Genomic DNA, 17,363 nt, shown 5'->3' with positions numbered 1-17,363 from the left:
CCTGCTCTAAATAAACATTATATACAAACACTCTCATAGCCGTCCAATTACTGAACACCATCAAGGCCAGCTGGAAATTGCTTAGCACTATAGTGTTTCATTAATTCAGGTATATAATACTGAGCATTTGTCCAAAAATGTTTAACAAAAATTACAAGCTGGTACCAAAGGGCCATTCAACCCTTCAGAGATTTATTTGATATAACTGAATATGTATTAAGGACACTAGAGGGAGTCAACGGCACGTTATGTGTGAGTTAAAGATAGCGACTGAATATAAAAAGACTCATGTACACTCAATACAAGCATTAAAAATCTGTCTTATGTATTTTATACAAGAAACTTTTTATGGTAGTTTGCATTTGAACATCACATCTTGTCATAAGCTTAATGGGGGGGATATATGGGAACAACACTGCTGAAATCTGTTCCTTACTGCCATAATTGTCTTATTTGTGTGGAGCTGGATTGAGTAGCTCCCTGCCACTAAAAGGCACTGTGACATCCAAAATAGCAGCTGTTTTTATGCCTTTAGTCTTAATTTAGCATTGACTTACCTAGTACGCTTCACATTAAAGGGATAGTTCACCGAAAAATGACATTTCAATTTATTCACTTCTGTGGAACAAAGATATTTTGATAACCAATGCAGTTTGGGTGCCCATTAACTTCCATTGTATGGGAAAAAAACATTTAATCGATGGTATATTTATATACAATAAAATAAAATGTCATAGAGGTTTGGAACAGCATGAAAACAGTTTTTTTCCTCCTTCATTTTTGGGTGAACTGTCACTTTAAGCTGAGAGGAACTCAACCTCACACTGAACGCAAGATTGTGTAACCCTCCAATCACCTCATTGTTATCCTGGGGTGCTTAGTGATAATGAATTAAGTGCCTTATATTTGAACTTTCTGTACAAAATGATTTAGTAACTAGCATTAATTACACTGTAAAAGTCTTATTAGCTTGGTATGGGCAAAATCTGGCTTCCATGATAAACATGGCACCATGCATGAAGCAGTTGCACCTTTGGTAAGGACACATTGCATTATTTACACAAGCATGAAGGATGATTAGGTCATTACACCGTCATACAAAGGTTTCACATCAGTCAACAGGCAGTTAGAAAATATCTGAGCAGTTCTGGGCATTAAGTTGGCACTGTCAAATCGGAAATAAAAATATGGGCACCGTGTTGTCAATGCTCTGCTGTTTCAGGCCCAAGTTGGTTTGGTGTAGGTCTTCATTCAGCCCTGGGATGATGGTCACTCCATGCATCTCCACTGGCATCAGACTGACGCTTAGGCACTCACTTAGTCATGAGACTGTGACTCACAAAGTTCAACAGTCATCGCAGCAACATTTCTGTGGTCTCCTGGGAACATGACCTCTGACTGGATTCAGCTTCATTTGGAATTGAGTTGAAGTCTTACCAAATCTAAATCATACTTTTGTAGGAAATGATATTGTTATTTGTGCATATAAAATACAGTGTTGTCATGTTGGCTGCGCTCCGCTGGGTGTTAATAAAGACTGCAGGTTTGGAGGTTCTGTTTGCTGTTGAAATGTGTCCGGTATGTGGAAAGCAAACAAGCACCATCCATCCAGCAAATAAACCCAGACGACATTTTACTGCAAAGTTCACACGGGACAGATACCCGTATTCACAGGGTCAAAAATAAAAACATTTCCCGTCCAATGTATGTTGCAATGCTCTCTTGAATAATATTATTCATACTCGTATATAAGTCAGAGCATCAGAGTTCATGTTGGTTCTGAGTTTCATGAGATTCGTAATAACTAATAATGCTCAGAGGTCATGTTTAGCATGTCCACACCTGAGGAAAGGAAACAGAAGCCACTGTTAGTGCTCATATACAGAGATATACAGATCTCATGCCAGTAGAAAATGGTTCAAGGAATGGTGTAAACTGTTGCTCAGCTGGTTTTAAAATAGCAATAGCAATCATCTTTGAGTAATGGTGTAGTGTCATCAAAAGTAACAGCCGTTTTTAACGGCACATACTGATGCACATACATAAAACAATACTATAGCATAGTGCTATTGTGAATTCACAAAGGCTGCGATTCAATGAAATAAATATGCCATGTGGGTTTAATATATACACGTGCTTTACTTATTTACATGCATCTCAGAGTGGCTTCGTTCACAGTAAATGCTGCTCCACATCAACTGTTATCATTTACATGCGCATCACTGCATATGCTGTGAGTTTGGGTTGCTTATAAGTTATAACACAATTACATCAGATTTCTAAGGTCCTACGCCAACACAGGAGAATGCATCAATATGTTTCTAAATATGCAAACTTTTCATCGCGATTCCAAAATAAAAGCTCAAACCCTCGAGTTTGTATGTTTTGATGTCCAAGAAATTACAGTGGCTGTAGCATTTCTTTCGTAAAGATTTGGCCAAATATTAAAGATGAAGTAAACATTTAAATTAAATGTCATTTGGACAATATTAAACGAGGATTTGATCTGCTGTAAAGTGTTATACATATTATTAACAATCATCTTATGTAGATTATGTATATGTATTTTAACAGTGTTGTTCTATAAAATAACATTGCTTTTGATACTTTATTTGAACCAAATATTATGCCTCATTGTTATTATCTACGTATTTAAGTAATTTAAAATACTTAAGTCTTTGCTTAGGTCTATTTTTTTATCCGCTTACTCGATTAATCGGCAGATTACTCGATTAACAAAATCATCCAAATATTTATAAAATATATTGAGACAAAAACTGCTGTTCATTACTTTTTTTATAGTCTATTTAATTTTTTATTTATAACATTACATTTAAATACTGTCCGACTTGGCAACCAACGGTTTTAAAGCTGCATCCCCAAACTGGTTGTAAGAGCTTCTGACCTTTACTGTGCTGTCTACAGCTCCAGAGAACAGTCTTCCTCTGGATACAGCGAGCGCCGTCACACTGCCCTGGTGCCGCAGTAGAGTCTGGGTGCAGATCATGTTGTCCATGCTCCACACCTGCACAGGTAAAACAATCAATACATTAGAGGTTTCACCAATCCCCCCCCATTTCACATCCCATACACAAGCCTTGTCCTTACCCTGAGAGAGCGATCATAGGAGGCACTAAACACTTTGGTCTGATCAGGGGTGGAGATGACGGCTAGGGCGTACACTGTGCCCACATGGCCCGTAAGCGTCCGCACCTGTTCTTTGGACTCAATGTCCCAAACCTAGTTCATATGTGAAGTATCAGAAATTGCAATGTTAAAAATGTCCTGACATTTCCAGGATGTCCACGACCATTACTCTCATCTGTAAAGCCTTGCAAAGGGTAGACATTAATACTTCTTACATGAATGAGGTTCTCATAGGTGCCACAAACTATATGGTGGTTGGTGACTGCAATGGAGTACACACTGCCTCCAGAGGTCTGGAGCACATGCACACACTCCAGAGAACGGATGTCCCAGATCTGAGAGGAAAGAGCATACAGACCATTTCACAAAAATCCATTTCATTTATTCACTCTAGATAGTATGCAAGCTTTGCATGATATGTTAAATAACGTGTTCAGAAGATTCATTAAAAAAAAAAATCAATAAATTAAAAATCAATAGCCAAATTACTAGTGGAGAACTACACTACTGGAGATTCTCCAAGGATCAACCAATCAGAGAACTCACTGTTACCATGAAGACTGCCAAAAGAAGAATGCCAAAAAAGCTCAGCAACCACCCACTCAGTGGAGCAGGGGAATAATTGAGTCGGTCTCCCTACACTCTCAATTTAAAACAACTTAAATACTTAAAGGACAAGTTCTGTGTTTTACACTTAAAGCCCTGTTTTCAGATCGTTTCTCATGAAATACAACGGTTAAGATTGAAATTTGGACACATGCTGCTGGTCCGAGAATGTTTCTGTGGTAGCACCCCCCCACCTCCACAATGGCTGCATAGGTGCACTGGAAATATCCTTCCTGATATGCTTACATACAAATCGGTGCAAAAGATGCTTTCTGACAGGTTTTATCGTAGTTTTGAAACCTGTTGGAAAGCATCTTTTGCAGCGATTTTTGTGTGAGCATATCAGTGAACACCCCTGACCACTCGGTGAGTTTCACGTCTTTGTAAACGAAAGTTGAATGCGTTTTAGGAAGGATTGTTCCAGTGCACCTATGCAGCCATTGTGGAGGTGGGGGCCAGCAGCATGTGTCCAAATTTCAATCTTAACCGTTCTATTTCATCAGAAACGATCTGAAAACAGGGCTTTAAGTGTAAAATACCGAAATTGTCCTTTGAACTTTGATCACTGTTGTATTCTATAGTAGTGTGTTTGTGTTCATTCTTTCTCTCTGTGAGCATTTGCCTGTAGTCTGCTTCTGCCTGCAATCTCAGGAGCCTTAGACTACTTGATACAAGCAGCTCGGGTTTATCGGTCCTATCTGTTTTACAAACAACTGTTTTTTACCAGTTAGACTGAACAATAAAGGAATTCATGAGAACAGCTTCCAATCTGAACTTAGACCTGTTCTGTACCTGTTACAGGAATACAGATTCATTAAAAAAAGGTTTTTATTCCATTTCCGTACTATCCTAATGAAGCCATCTGACATAAAACTAATACACAAACAACGTGCATACATCCACAAAGACAAAATAATGAATTTACACAAGGGATCCTGTTCAAAAGTTTTCAACCCATTGTAAAAAATATATATATATATATATATAGGGGCATGTTTTTTTTATCCCCAATTTCCATTTTAAGACATCTAGATTTTGTAATGGTTTAATACAATTTTAGTAATAAAAAAGTGTCTAATCCATTGAATTAATAAAACTAAAAATTGTATATTTATATACAGTACATTCTACTGTACAATAGGTCCCTTTAAGGCAAGTCAGTTCACTCGGCAGCTGTTTCAGTCAAGCAAGAGCCGTTTCTATCTCTCTGAATAGAGAAATATAAAATTCTCCAAAGCTTTTGATTCAATTTCTGACAACGGTCTTATAAATTGTTTCTAAATGGTCAAATCATGACAAAAAAAACCCTGCATTTTTTTCGGGCTGGACCAGCCAATGCCATTCACAGAGTCGCACAGTAATATTTACAGGAACTAGTCCAGATCTCGATTTGATTAAGTGTACAGCCCTACTTCTGTTTTTACATCTTTCAGATCTTACGGATTCTGCAAGGAGAGTGTAAACTTACGAGGATGACTATATCAAAACTGACAATCTAATTAATCAACCTGCATATTGTCGTTTATTATATGGACTGGGTGTTCCTGAAGCAACTTACAGAGCTGTTTTCTATTTGGGCAGTTCAAAGTTTAACACTTCTAACCTTTATGGTTTGATAAGATCCACTGTATAGATGATTCTGAGAAGCAACCAGAGCTCGAACCCAGTGATTCAAGCCAGTCAATTCCTTCTTTAGCTTCAGCTCAGTGCCCACAATATCCCACACCTACAGAGAGAGAGAAAGAAAGATGTTTCAACACTTTAAAAAAAAACATCCAGAAATGGCAAACTGGAAAGTCCCAGAGAGATGAGATCATTCTACTGTTAAGCCTCAACTCCCTCATTCCTCCCACACATCACCATGGTGATATGAGCACAGCGTGTGCTCTTCAGACGAGCTCTCAGAGCCAAGTGGACCTAATTTTGCGCCATTCGTGCCTCAGTAACCCAAGTCAGTGCTTTTCTCTTCTCTGCTGGAGCAACGATCGTATCTCCACATCACTTTAAGATAACACAGCTACAGGCACACGTACACAGCTAACGTGCACATCAGCAAATGGGGCAGAATAAAGCTCAATATTAGCTGCTTGATCGGGCTCGTGTCTGCAGACACGCACATCTTCTCTTCAATAGGCACCACTGACCTTAATGGCTTTGAGAGAGCCGCTGAAGAGCATGTTGTGAGAGGACACCAGAGTGCACACAGGGTTGTCATGTGCCCGGATAGTGTTCACTTTCTGCAGGGTCTGGATATCCCAAACCTGAGGAAGAGCAAGTGCATATCTGCATTAGATTTACATGGACCGTGTCATGAACATTTAAAAAAGTGTATCTCTGGAGCAGAAAACAGATTTTCTGCGGGTTCAGAGAAATGTCCACTTGGAAGCTGAGCAAGGTGAAGGGAGTAGTTTGAAAGCCTACACAAAACTTCTCCGTTTTCTTCTATGCTGTTTGCTACTACCGGGTATGAGAGACAATACAGTATGGATTTTTATATTGGATTAAGGTGAGACACGGCAGGCAAAAACATTGTTTTTTTTTTCACTGGTCAATTTTGAGATTTTGGGCTATTTGTCTTCAATAACATGTCTTCTTTCAGACTTGTGGTGAAAAAAAAAGTCCAAAATACACATTTAGGTCTTTATTTTACTGTCTATTTGCGTCCGTAGATTTCTCATAAATTCAACTAAAGTTGGAGTTCTAAATCAACACGCTGTTCCGCGATCGCTGTCTACACCCTGTCATCACATATAGCGTTGGAAAGCTCTCTCTCTCCCCTGTACAATGTTGTCGGATCCAAATATGGTAATTTCCTTTTTATCAGCAACTAATCGTGAAAGTACAATGCTGATGTCAATCTTTAAAGGTCGTTTTCTCAAAATGGGTTTTTTCTCATACTCTGAGCCAGAAATCTCCACTTCAGCAGCACTAACATGCACCAAACTTTCCAGTTTTATTCCTATCTATATTCTTAAGGTTTTTACAGAAGTGTTTGTTCATATATCATTCAGATTCTGATTTATACAACATTTTATACCTAAAAACGGGGCAAAAATTTATTGTTTTATGGCTGTTGACAGTTTTCTCTGATTAATGGAGTTATAAAAAGAGATATCCAAAATCCCTTCCGTAAAAACCTTTGACTCTAATATGTCAAAAAAAATGTAACAAGAATTTTGAATCTAGCTTTATCCAACGTTCAGATTTCTCTTCTGGAAATATATGCGAATTAGCGCATATTTACATTTACATTAGTTCATTTAGCAGACGCTTTTATCCAAAGCGACTTACAAATCGCTTTTTTATGAATTATTTAATGAGATAATACCTCATTTGGATATTTAAACATAAATATTCGAAAAACTTGTAATACAAAATATATTTGTCTTAAAGGATTACTTTTTGGATAAAAAAGGATACAATTTTGCTTATAATTTACTCACCCCGATGTCATCCAAGACAAGTAATCAACTGGGGAAGTTTCATGCTGATATCTATTACCGTAGTTAATTTTCTTTCCCATTCACCTGAGGTGTCTCTCCAGGTGAATAGAAACATTATGAATGAAAGTTACTTGACACTTGAACAGTTGCTTAACACCCTAGCAAAGAGAATACGCTTAAATAATGTATAGTTGTCTGCACACATCAATCGATTTTGCCGCCCGTCATGTGTACAGATTTTTATACACAAAAAGCGTGTTCAAACACGGACACGCAAGCGGTTGCCGTGGTAACCAACAACAATACTTTAACATGCTAACTGATATGGACTAACTTGATATGGACTAATCATTGAACAGGCCTAATATGAACTGAAATATGCTCACAATGATCGTGCAATCAGCTGAGCCACTGTACAGCTTGTTCCTGCAACAGAAAGGAAAAGAGAATATATAAGATCTCCTGTCCACTTAAAGCCAACATGAAACATTTGCAAAAAAAAAAGGTCTAACTGTAACATTTAATACACTTTACTGACTGGCAAGGAAAAGTCGTTTCAGATTTTGATGAAAGATTATGAAAAATCTAAAAGAATTCCTCCAAATCCTCCAAATACTTACCCCTGAATGCACAATGCCAACACTATGCCATCATGGCCCTCTAGGGTCTTCTGGCACTTGTATGTGGTGCATGTGTCCCAAACCTATGTTGAGCACAAAAGTACAGAAGATTTATCTGGTTGAAGAGGGATCCTCAGAAACCAAAGGGACAGCTTGCTGATGGCAGGTGGAATTACCTTGATGGACTTATCTGATGACCCACTAAAGAGAAGATCACCGGTAGAATACACACACAGACACCACACCGGACCCTGGTGGCCCACAAATGTACCCTTGCATTTGAAGATCTGCTGCGGGTCATAGGCTGCAAAACATTTCATACAGTCAGATGATGACATATTTCATTATATTCACAGAAATTAGGAGTATAAATGAGAACGAGACACTCACAGCCCAGTATACCCATATTGAGCCTGGCATTGATGTGGGACAGTTCATCCTGCAAAAAGAAGGGATGAGTTAGAAAGCTCTTAATACTGGAACACCAAAACTGTACGTCTCAATTTGGTAAAACCAGAGCGAAAATAGACCAACATTCAGCATGGAAGCATCTCGTCGGAACTCCATCAGATCTTCACTGAGCTTGCTCTGATTCTCATCCAGCACATCTGCCACATTAGAACAAGAAAACAACAACAATTTGAACGATCATGCATCTTCTGGCTTAAACAGTAAGTGGTTAAAAATTTGCTTTGTTTCCTCACCGAACTTGAGCTCCAAGTTCTTCTCCAGCTGGTCTAGTTTCTCAGAGAGTTTGCCCAGCATGGAGCGCAGGAACGAGATGTCCTGGTCCTTCTGCGCCAGTGTCACCTGCATCTCATGGAATCTGTCATCCGTCTGCTGGAGAAACTCCTTCAGCCCCTCGAACTTACACACCTCCAGGTGCGTCTCATACGTATCCTGATTCCCAATAAAGGTGCAACTGGAGAAAAGACGGCAGTGATAAATTCAATGTTTTATTTCCTCATTATGAGTAACATCATCTATGGAACTGAAGGAAAGAATTTTAGCCTTTTCAAGCTTCCATACCCATATTTAGAATGAGGGCACTTGATGTGTTCACACTCTTTCAGATGGGCCTCCAGGTTCATGGTGAGCAGTGGAGGGCAGTTGGGGTTGTTGGGACAGCGAACAGGTCTGTAGTCACAGCTTACTTCATGATCTCTGCCACACACACAATACAGCGTAATAAAAACCCCTTCTGCATGACTATGTCACAAGAACAGAATTCAAAAGCTGACATTGTGAAAGCAAATGAACCTGCATACTCACTTCCTGGTGCTGAGTTTGATGGTGAAAGGACAGCCAAGTGGGTCAACCTCAAAGGCACCAGGCTTGCCTGAGGCAGCTGGCCGACAGCCGTACTTGCAGTGGACGAAAAGCTCACCAATTTGCTCAGCCACCGCTATGTTATTCACTACCACTGTTAGCTTGGAGTTGTCCACAGGGCATTTATCTGTGGAACCACAAGGTTATTGGCAAAACAAAATAGTTACCCTATGTTGAAAACATTTCTCAAATCAAGAGCGTGAAGGAGAGGAAATGAATCAGGAAGCTAGAGCTAGAGACCTGCACTCGTCCAAAATTAACTTAAGGCCACTCCTGCTAATGGCAAGCAAATTTAGAAATTGCAAATAAATATTCAGATAAATTACATAAAGAATTTAGACCCCTTATCTTTTCACATTTTGTTATCTTGCACTCCATGCTTGATTAATGGCAAAGCAAAAACTGATTTATGATAACTTTGCAAATGTATTAAAAATAAAATAAAACCTGAAATGTTAATATTTCTTATCAGCTATGTAATGGTATTTTGCATTGTTTTTCATATTTCAAATGTATATTTTTGTCTCTGTGACCATAAAATTATTAACCTCACAAAAAAGTCAAGACATTAAGTTCTAGATGGAAAAAATATTGTGTAACAAATAGTTTCTGAAGTAGACAGTTTGTATAATATTGTAGACAGCTACAATATTACATTTTCAATACACTATTATCGTGGCCAAAACAATTCATGATAATGATATTATCACAATATATATAGAAATCTAAAAGAACAAAACAACGTAATGCTATCAGTCAAATTCATCTTTACCTTTGTTTGTTTTGTGTTTTCTCTTTTTTGGCAAATGAATCACATCAATGAATGAATCATATTAGGACACTCCTAGTTACGCCTTTTGTTTGAATCGCTTATCAGCGCACCTCTTCTCTTCAACTATTGTTCATTCAACTGATGTTAAGTTTCTGAATAAAGGTACAGTCCAACTGTCATTTTTAATTGTAATTGTGTAAATTGTGTTGAGCCCTCTCTGTACTAACAGTCATCATGGGAAAGGTGAAAGCTAGACAAATGCGTAGAATAAATGCTTACCTGAGGTCAAGGCACATAGCCTGCAGAATGTGTGCTGAGGTGACAGAGGAAGAGAAAGAGAGCACAATGAGAGTGAATAAGAGCTGAATTTTACCTTTTCATCTACTCAGCTATTTTAAGTGTAATTCATCTCTCAACAGACACTTGTATTTTGGTGTTCAACAGCCTGACAGTGCCATAGGAAACGGGTCAATGAGGCGTGCTGTTCACGGCCCAAACTGACAGGAAATCAATACATGGCCTGAAACCAGATCATGAACGACAGGCCTATCCTGAGGGAGAGGTGAGGGGACGGCTGGCTGACTCACTCCGCAGGTCGTGATGACGGGGTCCTTGAACACGCTGCAGCACAGCTGGCAACAAAGCTTAACTGAGGGCTGCTCTGCAAACACCTGCGGCTCCTGGGGAAGAAAAGAGAGCAAGGGCGATAGAGAGAGAAAGTCAATCTCCTGCTGGGCAAAGGTGCATGTCTGTCAGGCTTTCGCGTCACCACGCTAGATCAACATGTGAAAAGGAAACAGAAGATTGCTGACACTCACTGTGTCTTCCTCTTCCTCGTGCAGGGAAAAGGTGGAGCGCAATGACATGTTGGACTCGGAGTGCAGGGAGCGAATCGAGATGGCAGAGTCTGAGCGACGAGGGGTACTGATGGGCGGCTGCAGGGACAGAATCAGTTTATTTGTTTTGTAAAAAGGTTTTTATTCATTTATTTTTTAAGATTTTTTTGGGTGACTTTTGCCTGTATTGTGATAGGACAGTATAGCGTGAGAAGGAAGCGAGGTGGGAGAGATAGGGGGGATGGGTTCGGGAAAGGACCACGAGCTGGGATTCGAACTCGGGTCACCCGAAGCGCAACGGTGCTATATGTCGGCGCGCTGCCCATGAGGCTATCGGTGCCGACTGTTTTAAGTTTTTTGAATAACAACTGGAAGGTATTCCAGAAAGCAGATTATGTGACGCATCCGAGTAAGTGTACAGAGAAGTCAAAAGGTTTCCTTAACTTCCAAAAACTGAGGTAACTTACAGGGTATATAAGTAGCCAAAGCTCCGGAGAAGTATTACATATACATGTTCTATTGACGAGGCTTCAGTGGCCGTGACAGATATTTGCACAAAGCAATGATTCTTTTTTTCTTTTTTCATCTATTTATTTTATTGTCATCTCACACACCATGGATCTGCATTCAACGGGTTCTTTTTTTTCTTATCTCACAAAAAAGTAGTAGTAAAATGGCTAAACATAAAAAAAATTATACAACCATATTATCTGTGTATAAGACTGTTTTTTTTAGTTCAAGCAATCCTTTTTTTTAATATATGCATTTAAATGTTTAATTTCAATATTTAGCAAAAAACTAAATTCTAATATATAATTTTAATATTTAGCAACAATAAATTTAATTTGTGTTCGCATTACTAAAAACCTGATTAAAGGTTATAAGATAAAAGATAAAAAAATAATTGCACAACAATTGCAATTGTAGGTGGCAATATGCACTAATAATGTAAATTTCTTTAAACAAAAGTAATAGTAAGGCACTGTTGAGAAAGTCTTTCACTCTGTCCAAAATCGAATACTTCCCTACTGTATCATATGCGATAAACAGTACGGCAAAAGAATAGTATGTATGAATACAGTATTCGAAAAGTCACCGGATGACCTACAACTTGCCGAGATTCTGAAGAGTGCCTTTGATAGACACTTTACTCTACCATGGGAGAGGATTTATGAATGGAAGAGAAGCGACGCAACTGATGCTGGTAGGTCAAGTGACCGTAACAACATGCTGAATGTAGTACAACATACGAATTGCATTTATATTACCCATATTCATAGTGTATAGAAGAACATACATTTTAAAGGTCGCAAAGTATTGGTGCATTCAAGTCATGTCATAAAGATCGTTGTGGTGGCGTTAAACTCGTACATACGAGTGGGAAGCTCGGGATTTTCATTAAGCCCTGATCTTTACGAGTGAGAAATATGGTGGAATACCACAATACTTAAAGGTATTTAGCAGTGATATTGTCAGGCTTTTCTATTGACAGCGAAGTAAGCTAATTGCCTGCACAAAATATGATAGCATTATAATATGTAACGATAAAGTTTACAGTGGTTTCATAAATTCATTTAAAACGTAAAACACACCTGATGCACATTTCTTTGTTCTTCATTTACTAGAAGTAGAGTTTAAGAATCTTGCTGTATTTTTGTGTAATTAATTAAAACTAAATAGACCGTCATCTTACTCCGACAAAAGTGATTTGAACTCACCTGCCGTCGTAAACACGACTTCCTATCTCCTAAATACGAACTTACCACGCACCAAAAATTCAAAATCAAATGTAGTACCTACCTACTCCGTACGCAGCGTTTGTGTTTTTACCATAAACATGCTCTGAGTTTACTGAACTTACTCATGGTTGCATTTATGGAACCGATAATCGCAAGAAAGATTTGGGTTAATCAACCAAGAGTTATGTGACAGCAAGTTAACCCTGCTTTCTGGAATACACACCTTGGCATTACAAAAACCATGCCCCCTCTTTCCAAAATCCCACTCTACAAAGAAAGATGTGTTACCAAAATCATCAGTAGTAAAACATTTTTTGTATAACAAACAATAGGTTATGATGCTGGATATGGTCCTTAACTAAAAAAAAACTGATTTAACTACTTCCCGCTACTCCTAAATAGGCGAGCTTTCCTGTGAATATGCAAAACGATTGAAAGGAGGAGAGCACCTCAATATCTCCTGATTCACTTACATTTGGTGGAAAAACAACACTGTGGTGTCTGGGAAAAACTAAACAATATACATAGCCACTCATAAACAGTCTAAAAATAATCGGAAAATAAAACACAGCGGGATAACTTATCAGATGCCTTTATCAAAAACTAAGAACTGCCCAAACAGCAATTCAGCTAACCCTAAAGCCCACTGTGATGCACGTCAGCATTGGCAAAATTGAGAGGGTTTTGATTTATATTCCTCAATATGTAAATGTGATTGGCTGTTTTGAAAAGAGATGGCGTTGTGATTACCATGCCATCATCGCCGTATGTCAGAGTGCTGGAGGTTGAAGGGGTTCTACGATGCTGTTTGTAATTGGTTTCCGCTGAAAAAAAAGAGCACAGTTACAAGCGACTGACTGAACCTTGTTGCTAGGCAAATGCTCACATGGATTTCTTTCCAATCAATGCTGATCTAGGTCATTTTTAACACTAGTAAATTAATTATTTTCATAGTGGTTTGAGGTACGACACTCAAAATGTAAAGGTTAGTCAATTTGATAATCTTTATTTAATTTTTTTAGGAATTTGTAAACGGCTGTACCATACATTTTTCAATATTTTGTTTCCCTGAAGACCACTTCAAATGTTTGCCTTTTTTTTGTGTGTGCAATATTTTTGTTTTTAAATGCCTTTAATCTGACTCCAAGTAGTCCAAAGGTTAATGCTGACCTTTTGGTACTTGAGGGACTGCTGGAAACGTGGATCCAAAACTAGCTTCCATTTTGGTCTGCATAGAAAGATTATAAAAGAAGAAAACAATGAAATTTTTTGCCACTGAAGTCTTCACATAACTCAATAAACGCAACAAGTACAGATCACGCTCTTACCTGGTTGCTGATATCAGGTGAGGGTACAGTGATAGTGGCACCTGCCACAGATCCTTCTGAGAATCGATCGAAGAGTGACGGTTTACTACAGCTCATAATACAGCAAAGACCTGTAGAAAAGATCTGCTGCAGCCTGTAGATATAAGGGGGGAAAAATCATATTATTACATATAATATATTATGTTATGAAACAAGATACATAGGCATGTCTGTGATATGCTATACTACTTCTAATACTATTGTAAACAGCACTGTGCTCATTTTTTGTTATTTAGATACTACATACATGGAATACCAGTATTTTATGTATAAACAAATAAATCAACCCACAGGATCATTTAAAATAAACTAGTAAAATGTGATTAAAATTATGAAAAACGTTTAAGAAATGGTATTTACATATTAGGACATACATCTTGTATATTATTTTGACATTATTTTAAAATGCAAGTATTCAAAGACACTTTTTTTTGTCAACTACCGATTCTCGAAAACGTGATGCTCACTCTTGTTAAAATATATATATATATATATATATATATATATATATAGCTATATTAAGCTGTGAAGACAATCACACATTTCCCGACAACACAGCGTTACATATGTCAAAATAAACAATGACGGAGGCTGTATGTCAGCAGAACAGAAATGACAACTGACACAACAATAATGCTTTAGTTGTCTTTAATCTAAAAAATGGTTTGATTCAGAATGGTGCAAACACAAAAAAATGCTGTTAAACTAGTCAGCTAACTATGTTTTGATTCACAGCCAAGATTTTGTTAGCGGGTGATTGCGAAAATGGGACAATGTCTTTTAAGCATCGGATTAAACGATAATAAAACACATACTGTTTAGTACACTATATTAACAACAGCAAACATGTTAAAAGACAAGCAAACACGTACGCTTGTTGATGTACTAGTGATTCGCATGCCTAAAGTGAGCTGGCTAGCTGTGTTGGCTAGCTGACGAAGTTGGTTTTTCGAACAGCTTTATTAAAACATCGGATTTAGCTTTACGAAATGTAGTAAGATAGACCTCTAGCTCTGCTATAGAAAAGACAAGCTGACAAGATACATATCGCATGTCTATTTAGACAAACAATGTAGGTTCTCACCATTGATGCTAAATCAAAGTCTGCAGATGGTCCAATTTTAATCTTTCTCTCACACGCCCAGGCTCCACATGCCAAGGAATTGTGGGAAATGTATTGCGGAAGAGCAAATACGCTTCAATGTTGAAGTTCCTGGAATATTCAAGAAGACGATCAGAATAATAGGGTTAAATCATGATTTGTATCGTTATTTTCCAAGTCACTTTAAGAGTTTAACGTCAACCATTTACTATAGTTTCAGAATGATTCATCTTAGTGAGTCGAATCTTTTGAATTCTGCAGGGTGGACCGTATTGAGTGATGTAACTTACTTGATTTGTCGTTCAGCAAGTCTTATTTAACGTTAAGTCTTTTGTCTGCATGTCTTAAAGACAATAATATCACCAAAGCAATAACACGCTTCAAACGGTAGAGACTTCAATGGGGAACAAATAAGCATGGAACGAGAACGATTTGTTCACATGAAAGATTTGTTCTAAACACCGATTCGTTCACTTAAACGACTCATTCATTCACTAAGCAACACTATTCACATTCGACGACATGCACGTAACGTCACGTTACACACTTTGTTAGTAGATATTTTTGTTATGATAGTAAGGTGTATATATATTTCCGTTTTTTTTTGTGTTCAACTACATGTAGCCTAGAGTCTAGTTAATAGCTATTCTGGATCTACCATATTGAGTAAATTAGTTAAACGGAAGGGGGCGCTGTTTGCACAGATCCTGAGTCTGGACATGAATTCAACTCCTCTGTAATTCACACACTTCACTCAGCAGATCAGTATGGCAGCGGAAATTGTTCTATCACTATAATTTAGACAATAATACTCTTGTGTCTACAGATGTTCCTTAAATTCTGCCATGTAGTCTTTGTCAGATATTACAGAAAAATATTACAGATATTTTAGTGAAATATTTTGGAAATATTCCTTCATGTCAGGAACATTCCTGTTGTATTGTTGTATTTTGTGAATATGTGCATGTGAAATGAAAATATTAAAATACCTATAATTGTGTCCATATAAATCACATTATACAATGATGCGTTGCACACTTGAGAGGGTGTATGATTTGACCTGCATTCACCTGGCTGGAGATGCAGTTGCTGTTCTCAGAGCCACAGGTAAACCACTTAAGGCCAAAATAAATGCAGAAACGTTGTTAATATAGACTGTCTGCTATATGGTCTTGATTCTTCTGCAACCTCCATTAGAGTAGCTTACTCCCCCCTGCATTTGCTCTTTGTGTTATGGCAGAGTTTCTCATGGACACCCATCAATTTAGGACACATGGGATATGTCTTTATCTCCAGAATGTGGTCCCAGGCTATTAAAGAGTATTTGTGTATATTCTCTTTGATGAAGCATCACAGCCTCTATGAACTGTTGTCCTACCTGGCACTTAAGATACTCTTTGCACTGTTAAGCTAAAGAATAGCCAGCGGACCCATCAAAAGCTTGACCCCGTCGGCAGTGCAGGAAGTTCTTCATTCAAGATCCATTAACCGTATTCAGAGGAGCAGACCTCCATTCTTCCCATATGCCTGTGCAATAAATGATGGATGCAATAAAAATAGGATGTGCTAAAGTTAGATGGCTGAAGGGAGAACTGGCCAGTGGCTATTAGTCAGTTTCTGCTTGTGAAACACAAACATCTAAAGAATACATCCTGTAAAATGCTAATTCAAACTTAATGCATGGTGCTAAATACAGCAAGGTTATGATACTGATCAAATGTATTGAATACACTTTGAAAGCAGTCTCTTTGGGTAGAACACACTAGACTACACAAATCACTTCTGTGTTCAGTTTGGTCATGACATAAATGATAATGAGTTTGGTAATATACTGTGGTCTGATACAGATTTTATGATGGAGGTTTGCAATCAACTGTCAGACTATTTTTAATCCATACAGAAATGTGTGTATAGGCCTATCTAGAATCTGGTTCACCATTAACTTTATCAAGCCTATATTTTTGCACATACTTTGAATTACATTTATCTCACATCTTGTGGTTCGCTTTGTTTAGTGACAGCAACTTCCTCTCCATCTTTGCATTACCTAGTCGGTCTTTTGTTTAATTATTATTTATTATTATTATTTAGTTTTGTCTGTCATTCATTGCATGGTGACGGTGGTCCCACAAAAAGGAGGCTCATCTGATCTGCTGCTCCTGCTGTCCCGCGGGCATCTCCTCATCTTACACCTCGTGATGTTGCTCTTGGGTGTGATACCACAGGAGACTGACATGAGCGCTGCTCTGAGATGAGCAGATGACAGATGCCCTTGTATCAGCCAACAGGCAAACATTGAAATCTCCCTATGTGAGCAGTTTACAGCCGTAACACCTTTGATGGAATTCTATTGTCAGTGATTTCAGGTTTATGTCAAATTGTGTGCAATAGCATTCGTAACA

General features: G+C 38.1%; 1 protein-coding gene across 2 annotated transcripts; it reads right to left on the bottom strand.

Annotated features, from left to right (window-relative positions):
• Window positions 1-151: 151 nt before the first annotated feature.
• On the bottom strand, window positions 152-15,568 carry traf7 (TNF receptor-associated factor 7). Of its 2 annotated transcripts, XM_079630548.1 has the most exons (22): window positions 15,252-15,568; window positions 14,944-15,072; window positions 13,821-13,953; window positions 13,663-13,720; window positions 13,243-13,316; window positions 10,736-10,852; window positions 10,505-10,597; window positions 10,197-10,230; window positions 9,089-9,272; window positions 8,846-8,980; window positions 8,521-8,738; window positions 8,351-8,424; window positions 8,207-8,255; window positions 7,993-8,120; window positions 7,817-7,899; window positions 7,583-7,622; window positions 5,898-6,014; window positions 5,357-5,479; window positions 3,363-3,482; window positions 3,109-3,240; window positions 2,906-3,025; window positions 152-1,842 (listed from the first exon to the last, which is right to left on the bottom strand). In XM_079630548.1, exons 3-22 carry the CDS (start codon window positions 13,914-13,916, stop codon window positions 1,828-1,830), a joined length of 2,010 nt encoding a protein of 669 aa, XP_079486674.1. In that variant the 5' UTR covers window positions 13,917-13,953; window positions 14,944-15,072; window positions 15,252-15,568; the 3' UTR covers window positions 152-1,827. The 2 variants fall into 2 exon arrangements, with proteins under 2 accessions (XP_079486674.1, XP_079486673.1); XM_079630547.1 differs by lacking the exon at window positions 15,252-15,568 and having other exon boundaries at window positions 14,944-15,218.
• Window positions 15,569-17,363: the final 1,795 nt, after the last annotated feature.

Source organism: Phoxinus phoxinus (assembly GCF_949152265.1).
Source record: "Phoxinus phoxinus genome assembly, chromosome: 1".
NCBI classification, from domain to species: Eukaryota; Metazoa; Chordata; class Actinopteri; order Cypriniformes; family Leuciscidae; genus Phoxinus; species Phoxinus phoxinus.
Note: the sequence above shows the minus strand (reverse complement) of the source record. Positions and strands in the feature narration are given on the sequence as shown.